The sequence below is a fragment of the Misgurnus anguillicaudatus genome, chromosome 5, assembly GCF_027580225.2.
Source record: "Misgurnus anguillicaudatus chromosome 5, ASM2758022v2, whole genome shotgun sequence".
In the NCBI taxonomy this organism is placed as follows: Eukaryota; Metazoa; Chordata; class Actinopteri; order Cypriniformes; family Cobitidae; genus Misgurnus; species Misgurnus anguillicaudatus.
In genome coordinates this window covers 30,790,850-30,805,954 of record NC_073341.2, presented here as the reverse complement: position 1 = coordinate 30,805,954, position 15,105 = coordinate 30,790,850, and the positions used below count along the sequence as shown (strand labels likewise).

The window sequence follows — 15,105 nt, the reverse complement described above, 5'->3', positions numbered from 1 at the left end:
GGCTCCAGATCAGACTGCAAATAATACATTTAAGATCCCCGTTTCAGATCACTGTGTAGTTAATCCAGAGCAGGTCTGACAAACTGAATAGACCTTAGGTAAGTGGAGAGGTCCAGGAAGTGGAAGAACTGGCTGAGGCCCAGCTAGGGTGACTACACCCAGGCAGAAGAGAGATCAGGGCCTCCTCAGGAGACAGCTTGAGCAGCAAAAAAGAGACCGGTCCAATTTCATCAGATAAGCAAGCGGAGCTGGAATAGGGTCCCTGCGCGAGGGACCTAAAGAGTGTGTGTTCCTTTGTCATTGCTGCCAAAAACTACACACTCAAGAATAGACCATACTAGCTTAGATACTCTCCCTTTATTCTCTCTCTCTTTTAAACTTTCTCTCACTTCTTAAATGTTTATTCCCAGTATTGTTAGTTATTCGTGAACTTCATTGGAGTCGTGCCTGTGAGTTCATATCAAGCAACCAATTTGTCTTCGAAATTAAAGGAAAGGTAAGCTTCATTGACATTTGTGGTAATCATGTTAACGTAGTTTTAAGTCATCCCCCAGGTTTAAACTTTCTTTGTGTGTTAAAAAGAAAAAAATCGTGGTTACAGTAATGCATTTACAATTGGACTAAACCGGGCCAACGTTCTGGAGGGTTTGAAAACAGACATTTCAACGCAGCGCTGTTTTGATAGCACCACAGAGCTACAGTGAAATGAATCTACAAATGACTTACTTACAGCTGTCTCGCACATTAAGCTGAATTACAAGAAATAAAAAACACTTCAGCTTCAAAGACGTGTCGGTTCATATCACGAAACAGAACCCGATGACCTGCCAGGCACAGAAACCGTCACCCACACCACCCAACTATGTAAGTTGGCACAGACTCTCGCTTTAATTGTCCATTCTGTCCAATCAATTTAAATACTTCTATCCAGTACTATTGGATACGGTAAATGGTGTCTTCATTCAGCCGGCTCACCCCATCTTCCGCCTTCCATATCGCCATCCATTCCACCATCCATCTCCTCGTAGACGCTAATGGACACATTAGCCTGCGTTAGCTTCAAGCGAGCTTATTATGCAACCCAGTCCTTATCAATTCACTTCTGTCTCAATTAGCATCAGCTTCACGCTGTCTCTCCTCCGCCACGAGGAACCCAATCGATCTACGACTCAATAGATCTCCTGAACGATTTAACATGGACCCGACCGACAGCGGTCGTCATGAGTATTCAAAGTATGAGCGTATTGAAACACTTTATATTTCATAATGACCATCAAGTTATCGAAGATATATTGCTGTGTCTTTTAAGGCTTGTAATAATTTAGCGAATTGCCGTAGCATGTTGATGCCGTTGTGGTGGACTGCAGAGCGTCTTGAGATGCAAGACTAGAGTGAATCAGCACCGATTTCTTACATTTTGCAAAAGGCTTGTTGTTTCCCTCGGAGTCTGATTAAAGTGCAAGGGCAATTTGTTTATCCACTCACGCCCTTGTTAAAGTCTGTGTGTGTGTGTGTGTGCGTGTGTGTGTGTGGGTGTATGGCCATGAGATCTATTGATTACTGCAGGAAGCACATTCTGATGTTTCACTGGTCTTCCTGAATTTGATGCCATCTCCTTAGACATTGTATGTGAAGGCATTTTGACAGTGTGTGTGTGTGTTTCCTTACCGCCTTCAGACCCAAAGACAAAACATCTAAACCTCTGTCCTTCCTTAAAGACACAACAGCTCTCTAACAACACAGATTTCTGTCTCGCTCACCCACAATAATGGGCTTCAGCTCAATGTGTTTCTGAATAACACCACATTCTCCATCTTGTGAAACTGCTTTTCCACAGCTTGAACTTTTGTTCTGTAACAAAATAAAGAATACATTACCTCTCCAAACCTATGGAGTGTTCATATATTGACAAAAAACGAACTTATACAACGTCAACGTATTACTGGAACTAAAGCAATGGGGCTATGTTACTATTTGCAAAAGCACATGTGCCAAATTCGCAATTTCCTCCAACACAAAAAGGCCAATTATTTCAAATGTGATCATAAATTCTTAGTTTATTGTCTGAGTTTTGGGCTTTTCTGTGAAAAGGAGCTTCGAGCACACTGTTGTTCATGCAGCCTTACAGCTTATCGACGACAACAGAGCCGCAAAATACAGTGAGAACCTTGACCCACTAAAGGGTTGGATTGTTGGACGCCAAGGTTAAGAGATAATTAAAGAGCGATAGGCTTAATGGTGAGGACAAGAGAAAGAGCGATATTTTACCCCGGTATTGCAAGTGCCTGCAAAGCAAATGTAAATACGAGTAACCTGTATTTAGAAACCTCTACTCATGCAATTTATGTCAGGCTTTTGACTTCATCAAGACAGCCTTATAGAGGAGAAACAAAGAAGTATTGTCAGATATAGGATGGCCCTTTAAAACCGGGCGGGCTAGTCTGAGGCTAACAGCGTACAATTATCTTCAATTTCCTGTTGGAAAAAAGACCTGGCAGAGATTGTGTTCAGCTTTCTCTCCATTTCCATGTCTGTGCGAGCTTGCGTTTGCGTGTGAGCGTGTGTGACAGTCCTTTTCAGTGTGAGATTACATGCGTGGGCAGGCGAGGAGTGGCCTTCAGACAGTAAATCAATGGTTTCCACTGTAGTGGTGGTGTAGAACGTCTGCAAGTTAGCGCAGAGCACGCGGGAACCATGCGGCTTTAACCTGAGACTTTACCTTCCTTTACACACATACACACACACGGCTCCGGTTTCACACACACTTTGTTTTATTTAGCATGTCCGCTGTCAGCTCATTTGGAGGAGTGGTACCGGGTTGGAATAGTATTAATTGCGAGGGATCTATGACCCACAATCACTAACCTAAGGTGCAACACCGACCTGGATGCTAATGGTATTAAATGCCATTGTTTCCAACACTTTTAATTCACCTGGAGTAAGCTGAGAACACATTCATGTCTAAACACACTCTTTCCACCACCAACATCCTGGTTCTCCTTCTGATTGGTTTAGAGGTGGGGAACTAATCAAATTTACATATTCTCTAGCATGATGGATGTACATTTACATTGTATGCATTGGGCAAAACAAATAAGAGTGCATTCAAGGTAAGCCTCTTTCAAGCATGCATCAAACTCTTGGATTTGCCCTGCTAATGCAACTCTCTACCAGTTGAGCGACAGGAAGTACTTTCTTTAATTTTTGTTAAAGTCAACATAAAAACTGATTTGCAGTCCATTGTATTGTAATGCGACGTATTTCCAAAGGAAACAGGATATTCGACAAGTCAACAAAAGTGTTAGCACTTCATACCACAATGTATAAATAGCTATTTGGTTTTCGGCTAATATTACCCAAAAGCCCCCACAAAGCCTAGGTGAAAAAAGTGTTGCAGGGAAAAAGCAAGTTATTATGAAAGATTATAAAGATTTATACCATACAAAGATCTATTGTTTACAATAGTAGCAGGAACTATTCTAATACCAGTAATACATTAAATAAAGCTAACGGGTTCAAAATTATTATTTAGAAAGGAACAAACCTTTTAATAAAATCGCTCATTCTACAATCCACAAAATCACTACCAACTTTTCATAAAATGAATTAACATGCGAAATTTCATCAAGAAAAGCCGGTTGCTAACCACAAAGTGAAATAATTTGAAAACCGCAACACGATTTACTCTGAGGACCGTCAGCTAGCGTACCATTGTTAGCATCTGACAGCAAAGGCTCTACTGAGAGAATGAGAGGGGGAAGGGTGCTGTTAAACAGAGACAGACATTCTTTTGTTACCTGTTCGGTAAAACCAAAATAGCCTGCAGGCTTAAGGTTGGAACTGATACACCGAGTCCCTTAATCAAAGAACGAAATGACAAACTCTCTGTGTCACGCCTAGTGTGGCCTCTCCACTATAGCTGCAGGCCTTTAACAGGCGGCCATCTTTAATTACAGCAAACCAGGAATTGAGGAGATGATCGGGTTGTTGTGTCTGCTATACCCAGGGAGGTCTAAAAACCATCTTTGTTGATCCTTTTTTCAATCACTTAAATGACATTATCATTTAAAATATTTCATGCATCACCTTAAAGCATTGTTAGCTATGCTTGGCCAACTCTGGAGGACAATATAAATCAGCAAAAGTCAGTGGACTGTATATATGCTATGAGAATAGACTCAGGCATGAGCTTTGTTTTCCAGTCTTAGTTCCACAAGCCCCAGCTGATTCCTTTAAAACAAGTTCAGGACAAAAGAAGCCCAGTCTAACCTCAGGATAAGAGGTGGGACCCCGGCATGCTCTCTATCACCCCGAACACAAGGACAAGGAGTGTCTCTCGACATTGGGTCTGCACCCTCCTTTTCTCCAATACTCAACGCTCTTGCAAAACACAAGCACGCACTCACGCATGGACAAAAAGACAAAGTGCAAGCACACAGGGGACATCAATGGCAAAGACGTGTTGCGTTTCAGACCCCAGTGCCGTGGTTGATCATTTAGACAGGGTGCCAGCGCAGGCCTTTGTGCGCTTACGCCGACTAACATCCACACAAACAAGCACACTCTCGCCCTCTGCCCCAGTTGTGTTATCTTAAAGGTTAACTTTAAAACAAGATTGCTGTTTCTTCCGCAAAGATTCCTGAATGGAACACACGGGTGAGTAAATGCTGCGTAGGCAAAATGACCTACGTGAATGGTGATGACGAACCATTTGGTAGGTGAGAGGCAGCGCGAGTGCATGCATTCACTTCTTTACGCCCATTCACACAAAACTCTACGATGCAAATCTATACTCTGCTGCAGGCTGGCACTGACATCAGAACAGCAGTCACGATAGCAAACCCATCATCTGTTTCTCTCTCTACATGTAGCCAGAAGCCCAGACAGCAGCATTTTTTATGTTATTTAGCAATTCTACGCAGCAGACATAACTAGAGGATTTGAGTTGCATTTATTTTTTCAGCAGCCGTGTACTGTAATAGTACGTCTGTCTACTCATTTTGACTTTAAATTACACACGATAAAGTAGGGGCCCTTTTGTGCGGGGCATGCTTCAAAGAACGACGGTTATATAAGTCTAACCAAACCAAATTATGGTGCATCTTAAACCAATGCCACTTAATTTAGATAGGGTAGAGAATGACGTGTATAGTACATTACTTTCTCTGCTAATGCTTTACATGCATGTACATGAATACAGATTTCCAAAGTGTATATGGTGCATATATTATGTTTCACACCAAAATCAATTGATTTTTTTATTGCACATAGTGCCATACAATTTAAAAGAGTATACTCTTATGATATTTCATGTGCTTATTATTTCCATAGGATAATACCCAAAGCACAAAGTAGCACAATTTGGACATGCCAGGATAATTACATACGTAGGTCCTATATAAATATAGTGTTTCAGTGTATGATAGCATCTGTTGTGTGTTATAAACACTCGTGCAAGCTATGGCATGCACATACTGGCTATAGATAGATGCTATAGGGGTAGTGTGACTTCAAATATAACTCGTGCTTTTATCGTCATTCTGTTTAGGGAAAAGACACTGTGTGTGTGTGTGTGTGTGTGTGTGTGTGTGTGTCTGTGTGTGTGGCTGTCACAGTGACCCTGTCAGACAGACATATGCCCAATGGGAGCTGTACAGAGGCTTCCGATTGGTCAGTCTGAATGAATAGAGAAGGGTTTTATGTGAAGGGTCATGTGTCAGTTTGCCTTTAGACACACACGCAGTCAGCTAAAGGCTGACTCACTCCATCACACAAGCAGAATAGGGTTAAGCTGACACAGCACCAAATCCCCATGCACACACACTTAAACACATATATTTGCTTCACGATCTTCAATCAGAGAGACGATCAAAAGAACGGTTGAATTTAAAAGAGAAATTTTCATTGAGGTAGAGCTCTGTTTGTACGTATGGCCCTGAAGATAGAGGTATACCTGTCCTCTGTATTTATTTGTGACTGTAATACATCAATTGTACGGTTAAACCACTGTACAACAACATACACAATGATAAGACAGGCAAAGCAGAATCAAGTATTTCTCTGATAGACAAATTTCATTTTTTTTATTGTATTTGATTCGACGGAGAAACATAAGATACTGAATATTTTTTCCAAGTTAAATCGGCAAAAACATAATTGAAGGTTTGAGGTGCAGATTTTTGTTTAATTCTTATTTATATGATTTTATAGTGTCTTTAGGAAAAGAAACAAAATTCATTTAGCTAACAGTTTACTTTTGCTTACACTTGAATAATATAGACATATACAGTGGCATGAATGAATAAATGAATGAACACAACGAATCACTGAAAATGAATGAATCTGTGTAATAAAAATCTGAGGTAAAAGCAAGAAGCACACGCTGTGGAAATAAACACTAATCACTTGCATTACTTCCTTGGTTTATTACCTCATACATTTGTTTGGTATAAACCATTATGACACAATTTTCCACTTTGAAGAAATTTGTAGTAAGAGATATGTAAATGAAAATGACCAAAATTGACTTCACACATTGTTACATAATAGCCATTCGTTGTCACATAGAAATCGTAGTAACTGAGAACCCCCCCAAACACACATATATATTTTCCCACCCCTCCTCCTTTTTGAATGCCAGACATAGAAAAAGCTCCTTTTCTGTCTGGCAACCCCCATCACCTTTTCCTCCCCCGATGGCCTTTATCAGGCAGGTATATGAATGCTTTCCCAATGGCCAGCCAATACAAACACACACACACAGACAGGATTGACTGATGTGAGGGGGCTGGGTGCAAGGACTGTGAAAAGAGAGGATGCCCCGTGATGAACCTCTCTCTCTTTTATCTGTGTTTATCTCCATCTGACATTAATGAGATTTTAGCTACTGCAACCTGGGGGAAGGGGTGAGCAGACTGGGAAGCTTAGCTGAGTGTGTGTTTGTGATGGTGTGATATGATGTCACAAACACAGCTTGGCTATGACGTAGCAAAAGTGATAGACAGAATACAATCAAATTTGTATGTATGCATATGGCCATAGGTGCTTTTGGAGCTTTCAACATGTAAACTTTATTTCGTTAGCTAAATTTTTCAGTGGTTAATATTATAGGCAAAGAATGATTAAGTTTGGCTTTAAGTGCTATAATTGGGTCCCCAGTGCTTCTATCAACATAGAAAATGAGAAAAAGATCAACCCAGTAACTTTTGTGCAATGTAAGCATGGAAGCATGTAAAAAATAGGTCATTGAAATTTGTCTCCCCTTGTGATGTCAAAAGGGGATAATACCGCCATTTAATCTGCACTATCCAACCACAGCACTGCCATTTAGTGCAGATATCAGCTCATTTGCATTTAACAGGACACACCCAAAATGGCACATTTTTGCTCACACATACAACGTGGCAATTTTAGCATGTTATAATAAATAATCTGTATACTATTTTGAGCTAAAACTTCACATATGTACTCTGGGGACACCAAAGTTTTATTTGACATATTATAAAAGTCTTGTGAAATGTCGCCTTTAAATTAAAATTATTAATGCTTTTTAATGGGAGTGTATCTTTATATTACTTTTATAGACTTTATGCACACTTCCTTTACAAGGTAATTCAGATGAATTCGTAAGATCTCATTCGTCGTATGTTTTAGTACAACCTCCTGATGGCCCCTGCGTTGGGGTTAGGGGTGGGGTTTCATTCATGCTTTTTTCAGAAAATCATACGTTTTTGTATGACTTGCACGGTACAAATTCATGCAAAATCGCTAACAGAAGTATAAACTATAAACCAGATATAGTCCAGCTTTAATCTTGCCAAAATAAAATTGGTTACATCTAATTTTTGCCTTGTTTTAGCCTAGACAACTGGGCTGTGTTTGGATGGCTATTAGACGTCTTTTAAATGCTTGCTGGGATCTTATGAAACCATAGCGAAAGCAAGCCTTACAGCCTAATTTTTTTGTGTCAAATTACAATTGCTGACACTAAAGTCTTTCAAAAAATGTATTCTATCAAGCATATTTTGAAGTCATTGTGGAAAGCGCAAGGATAGTCACACTTCCCGCTGAGGTTGCTAAATGACGGCGAACAGCAGAGTTGAATAAGTGCCATTTTGATTTGAAATTCATCTGGAGAGGTGAAAAACTGATCGAATTAGCAAGAATGTGGCAAATAAGCTTCACACCTGAACTGAAGCGTAAAAAAAACCTAATGAATTGACTCGCATTTGCATTCTATTAGAGCCACGGAAGCAATTAGGGTTTCGAATTGTTCCTGGGAGATCTTGCTCTCTTATCTCTAAAACAAAGCTACATATTTTCTTTCTTTGCCTAGTTAATCACGCTTGTGATCCATCAGTTCGAGCTTGTCAGTGACGGACTATTTAAAAAATCTTAATTATCACCTAAAGGAGACTCGGCACAACACTCGTTTCCAAACAACCCCATCTAAGACTACATGTGAGGGACGTTTATTCACCATCAGTGACGGGAATAAAAAAGACAAAACAAACGACTGTGTCTTTCTCTCAGTTTCATATTGAGTTAAACCGTTCAAGTTTCTCGTCTGGCGTTGTTGCGCAACAATAAAAATGACCCTTGCGGATATCTAAACAAAAGTCTGTTCATATCAGTAACCCACTGAACAACATTGAGTCCATTTCTCCGCCTCGCAGGTCTTTGACCTCGCAAGTCCAAGCTCTGGAACGTATTTATGAAGCGTTTGACCCGGGAGGTCTTATAACAGCGGTTGAACTCTGTTCTCAGACAGATCTTCTGGATTACATCGCCAACAGCTGCAGGACTATCCGTGCCTGCGGAGCCCCTCGCATTTTGAAGAGGAGGCTGAGCAATGCGCAAATGCGACTCTGCGTGCTTTACCCATTGATATGCATACCACAGGCCAGCTGCTGCTGAGCTGAGTTGAGCTGTCCGGTGTGTGTGTGTGTTCGTGGCTTAAGAATGATATGCCTGGCGAATAAGATGGGACATACCTACCTAATATCCCCTAAGGGAACTGACTTCCTCTCCCAAAGCCCTCGCACCCTCTCAGCTCTCCACCAATGTCCAAGAGTTCTCTGAGACGCATGGTGGGCGCTTAATTTCCAAAAAACTTTGGAAAGATGCCACGCTCCCTCCGAAATAAAGCCAAGTCAGCCGAACCGTACGCACAGAACGGATACTTTTTTAAAAAGCTTTCCAAGGGTGCGATTTCTACTAAATTATGTAGCTTTGTTGCCAAAGAGTGAACAATTAAGCAAGAAAATGGCTTCAAAGGCTGAGAGCGGTTAAATTCTGCTTTAATGGCTGGATGATTAGAGAAGTTTACAACCCACTTCCAACACCTGGAGGGAATTAAAGAATGAGAAATTAGAAAAGAAACACTTGATTGTGGAAGAGAGAGAGAGAGTCACAGAGGGTAGCGTTTTGCAGGTGTGTGCATGTGTCGGGAGTGAATGCGAGAAAGAACGAGGGCACGCTTCATTCATGTCCATTCATACTTGCGTTTGCATAATCACTCGGTTCTCTGTGCTTAGGGAGTGGTGGTCCTGGGATGCGGCTGTCGCAACTCTCCCTTTCCGTCACTGCGCTGCGGTTTTCCTGCACTGGCGGCGGGAACGCGCCGTCTGCCAAAACTCTCTAAATAACCCCTGATAAAACGCCTCCACATTTAACAGGAAGCTTAGAGGGGGAAATCAAACGGATGACTCAGTGGGAAATGATCACGAAATGGGCTTTCTTTCGCTTAGTGGTCTAAAAAATGGAAATGCTAAGTATTTCATCTAGGAAATTTCTCAATGGCGCTAATGTGTTTTGTGTATGTCAATTATTGTAATCACTTTGCATTGAAAATCACTGCTCCTGCTGTATGTATTATGTGTATAAAGGAACCCCCACCAATATCAAATACCAAATATCGTTTACTGGTGAATGGTGACTGGCCCTGATATTCATGTCAATGTATTAAAAATCATTCTGATAAAAATGAGTGTGAATTTTAAGATAAACTGCCTCTATAATCCACCACCTTAAAATTCGACATTCATCACAATCACTTCCAGACATTTTTATCTTTGTGAAATAATCACGATCGCTCATAAATCCAACTCCACCCTTAGGCTTACACTTTGAACCTTTAAACTACAGTTCAGTACACATCAAACCTTGTTTGCCAAACAAGCCAACTCATTTGAACCCTCAGAACGAGCAATTTGTAGCCGATTCGCCTTAACAGACAAGCGAAACACTATTTGTTACCCTGTCATGAATTCAGTAAATCACAAAAATAACTTTTGTTGGGTTTTCACAGGCAGGGTCATATTTGTTATCATACATTATTATGTGTACGTGTACAACAGCTTGACAGAACATAATGGCAAGGTACATATTACTATTAATGATGAGTGTGAGACACGCAGAGGTTCAGAACATCCTGTCTTTTTTCACATCTTCCGGCAGCAGTGTGAAAAAAACCAGACAGACACATAAACACACACACATATATATGTTGAAGGGAGGTTGAGCAACTACACAGTCTGTGACCTTCCCTCGGCAAGCAGCGAAAGAAAGAGGAAGTTCCTTTACCCCACCCAAAGACAGAGAAAGCGAGAACAAGCGAGTGAGACTGTCAGACTTCTTTTCACATGAGAAGCATCTCAGCGCTACTTCATTAATAACTCAGCAAAAACACAAAAACAGAACCGCTCTTTCACATTTAAACAAAAAACGGGAAACGCAATAATGCATCTGTCCAAATCAACCTTTAAGGGATAGCCAAAAATGAAAATTACCACATGAATTACTCACCCTGAAACCCACCCATTCTTTTCCATATGAAACACATATTGAGATATTTTTGAAAGTGTCCTAGCTCTTTCAATCTTTATAATAAATGAATATGCAGTCCAGCACACCTGAATGCGGAGGAGTACTCAAGGGTGCAATGTAGTTACCTTCAAATATTTGTGCCATTAACCTAATAAAAAGATACAAATGATTCACCATAACAGTAGAAAATGAGTGTAAAAGCAAACAGTTTATTCTAATGCCCAAATTAGCGCTTCTGACCGCAATGCTGAAAATTAAAGCACTGCCACAGAATGGCCCACACTATGTTTTAGGCCCTATCCTTCTGACTCCCCAATGAAATCATGTGGCTGTGCCTTTGTAAGAGGCCATTATGGTGTCATTATTATCAAACTTTTTCTGGCGCTTTCTCCCTCTCTAGAGAAATGAATACTACACGAATACTCCACTTGCTCCTTATGTATCCAGACGGCCTTCGAGTGCTCCCTCTTATGAGACAGGAAAGCTCTTCAGAGGTATAAAAGCCTTCTGTAGGGGGTCTGATAATGTGATAATGCCGAAAGCTCCGGGACATTTTGGTCTCACTTGAGTTTCGGGAAAACAGCTTGATGGTGACATCGTAGGGACGCGTTCAAGTTTTGCAACACACATCATCAGCAAAAGGCCACCCAAAAATGACGAATCTGTAAACATGCATTTGTGCCTCGTTTTACATTCTCACCCTCGTAGTGAATTTTAAGGAAAGTAACTGGGTAAGGGATTGACTGACTGTATGTGTGCGAATGAGGGGGTGCTGATAGGCTAATCAAAGAGAGAAAAAGAGAGAGATTGGAGGGAGGAGATGTTGGTGAATGCATCTCTTTGTTGGTTCATATTCCGTTTCCACCACAATACTCCAATCCCTGCATCATCAACTCCATTCAAGGGGAACAGTGCATGCAAATGACCGGGCAGGCCATTCATTCAGTGTTTGTGTGTGTATTGGGGGGTGACGGCACACTACTAAAAAAGCTTTTCCTCTAATGCTTCACAAACAGGACCCTGTCTGCTGCAGCGGTGCAAAAGTCAAGCATTAGAGCCCCCCGAGCTCGCCATGCCAAAACAACCGTAAGAAGAGACGGCACATATGCGAGTAACCTGACATTGGAGACGACGCAGAGCAGATAAACATAAAACGGCCTGAGACTTCATGATCGTTGGCGGGTTTACGTTTGCATTATGCATTTGGCAGACACTACTATCCAAAGCGACTTGCAGACAGTGTGTGCATTTTTGATCAGTTTGTGGGAATCAAACTTATATTTTGGCTATTTCTACTATAGGAACACAGCCAATAACATCTTAGTTTTTTTAAAACTGATTAGTTGTACAATTTGTTGATAAAGGCATATAGCTCTTGCACAAAAACTACGAGCATACAATGGGAACATGATTCTCTTCCACTAAGCTTTCCTGGTTCGACAGCCCCGTGATTAAACCATAAAGGCCTCAATCATTAAAAACACATCCACTGTCAAGTACCTGGGATAACCAAATGACCCATTTCTGAATTAGCATAACATGACGCCATTACCGTGGGACATATGGAAGTCACACTGGGCTTGTGATAGGCAGATAAGTGAATGAGATGATAAATAGTAAACACTGAACCTGCCCAAAGCCTCAGGATGAAGCCTCCAATCGACACTTTAGCTCTAAATCGTTGTTTGTTTTTTGCAGTCAGCACTGTATCTACAGTAAAGGCCAGCAGGACAGAGGTCACAACACTTACGTCAATTAGTTGTCAATTAAATGCAACATGTGAAACCCCTGACTTACCAAAGAAAAACTCTCCGATGAGATTTTTGTGCCCCTGTTTAAATATTTCATGCCATTAAATATATGCCACAGAGGCGCAACTTTATATCTGCATGCGTCCTTTCAGAGAATCCACATTTCTCCCCCTCGGATATCAGGTTGTAACATTTGGAATCGGGAAACCAATATCATGATAGTCTCCTGAGTCTGGGACTGGGTCATCAAAGAAATGACACTCTTGGCTATTATCCAAGCCCTCATTTAGGGAGGAGAGCTGACACTACTTGGAACCGATGCAAAATTCAAGACAGACAGATTTCATCATGGTAAGCAAAACAACCAGGGTTACAGAGTTTGGGGTTGCGTGGCATAGATAGCAGTTAGAAGATCTAGCCTGGTAACTTAACTATTGTTGGATCATCACCATTGTGCCTAAAGCACTTAACCTCAGGTTACTCCATAGGGACTGTCCCTAAAATAAGTCTACTGTAAGTGTGCCAAATGACTACACACTAAGTCTGTAACACCAAGGAACTGACACGCTTATTTTTTTCACTGACACTTAAAATAATTTACATTTACATGTATGCATTATTTTATCCAAAGCGTGTGCATTTCAGGTATACATTTTATCAGTATGTGTGTCACATGGGAATCAAACGCACGACCTTTGCGCACACAAAACTTAACAAATTCTCCCTCTGTTAGCGCAGTTGGGAAAGATGTAACAAAAAATCCTCACCCTTGATGCTTTCCGCTTGTATTTATTGGCGAAGTCAAATTTCTCCTTAATGTCATCCAGGAACTGCTCCAGACGAGCTTTCTCCTCTTTTCCCGTGTAATCCGGGCTCAGGAGAACATACGCCCTCCAGTTGGCCGAGTCAAAGCCCCAATGGCAAGTCCTGTTCTCTAGCGATTTGTGACTGTGCACCACAAACTTATGGGTCGGGTACATGAGCCTACAGTCCATGCACTGGACGCAGGGCGCATTGGGGCTGGTGTACAGCTCCGGGACGAACAATCCCTTGCACTTCCCAAAGCACTCGTGATAGATTTTGAAGCTCTTCTCGGTGAGCTCCAACTCTATGGAGCCAAAGATTTCTTTTTTGCAGTGCGGTGGATACGTTCCCCCGTATATGAGCGCGTTGCACAGGCGCTCCGCGTCTGTTTTGGTGATGAGTCCGCAGGACGGCGCGGAAAACGGCAGGATGCCCATCACCTTCAGGATCTCCAGCTGGTCGGCGGTGCACCGGGAGCAGTAGATGTGCAGGTCGTCGCACACCGAGTTGATCTGCTGGAGCGAAAAATCCCGCAGCACAGTATTGAGGATCTGCGGCAGGCACAGGCGTTTCTCGCCGCCGACCACGAAGCACGAAATGGTCTCGCCCTCCAGCACCGTCTCGCACCTCTCGGTGGAGCGGTCGGACGGGATGAAGAGCGGCCCCGGCATCACCGGAGGAGGCTGCATGGGGGGGAGGTGCAGCACGGGCTCCGGGACGTCTTTCCCGTCCTTTTTAAACAGCAGATCGTGTTGCCATCTGGCCGAAAAAGCGGCCGGTCCTCCGAGAGAGCTCATGGAGCTCAGGTGAAACTGTTTAAGAGTTTGTTGCAGTCCCGGGTGAGGCTGAAAACTCTGTCGCGTTACCGTCTCCATGTTTTACGCACCGTTTTCTTAACGAAACACAGAGTCTGGTCAGAAATACAACTCAAAGATCCCTCGTCTCTGTTTCCAAGTCTCTGAAAATAAGCACAACAAAGTGGATAGGGCTTCATCAAATATCCATCAATTCAGTATAGGTTTTCTCCCAGTTAGACGAATGTTTCCACCGGCGCGTCTTCGTCCCCTGCAGTGGGCTCTCTTCTGTCCATATCCACAGACCGACGAGGACAGAAAACTCAACGGTAAGAGAAACTAAGCGCGCAAGTTGCCACCAAAGTATCCCACGAGGGAGTCTGACTTCCCCGCTTCGAAATTCAGAAGTGAAATACACAATCCACAAACTTTAAATCCTTGTTTTCCCTGCGAGTAGAGATCGTTGCAGCCGGACACGGCGCGTCGCCTCCGCTCCTCTGCCCCTGCAGTTCAATATGAGTCAGTGAGCACAGTCTCTCTCTCTCTCTCTCTCTCTCTCTCTCTCTCTCTCTCTCTCTCTCTCTCTCTCTCTCTCTCTCAGTGTTTGTGTGTGTCTGGCTCAGTCAGTGAATCCCAGCCAAGAATGTGACTGACTCCGCACGCTGTGGCTCTTCCAAGAACCAACCTTCACTCCTCACTGCTGTAGAGAGATTTAGTTATAGCCAGGAAAGTACAATCACTATTTATAATACTTGCTTTACATTTATTTTTTTAATAGTCGTATTTATTTATATTTCCATTTTTACTTTACTACTAGTAATATAATGCTTATTATTGTGTATTTCTTTAATATAGGCTAAGGTTATTTATAAGTAAATATTTTGTTAAATCATAAACATGCACTACACATGTTTAAAAATGTTAATGAT

At 42.0% G+C, this 15,105-nt stretch overlaps 1 protein-coding gene across 1 annotated transcript in view; it reads right to left on the bottom strand.

Annotated features, from left to right (window-relative positions):
• skia (v-ski avian sarcoma viral oncogene homolog a) overlaps nt 1-15,105 on the bottom strand; it is a 69,670-nt gene that overhangs the window by 54,329 nt on the left and 236 nt on the right. The window contains exon 2 of the mRNA XM_055167589.2: nt 13,346-14,876. Coding sequence (XP_055023564.2) covers nt 13,346-14,257 — 912 coding nt within the window. The 5' untranslated portion in view covers nt 14,258-14,876. The remainder of the gene's footprint in view (nt 1-13,345; nt 14,877-15,105) is intronic.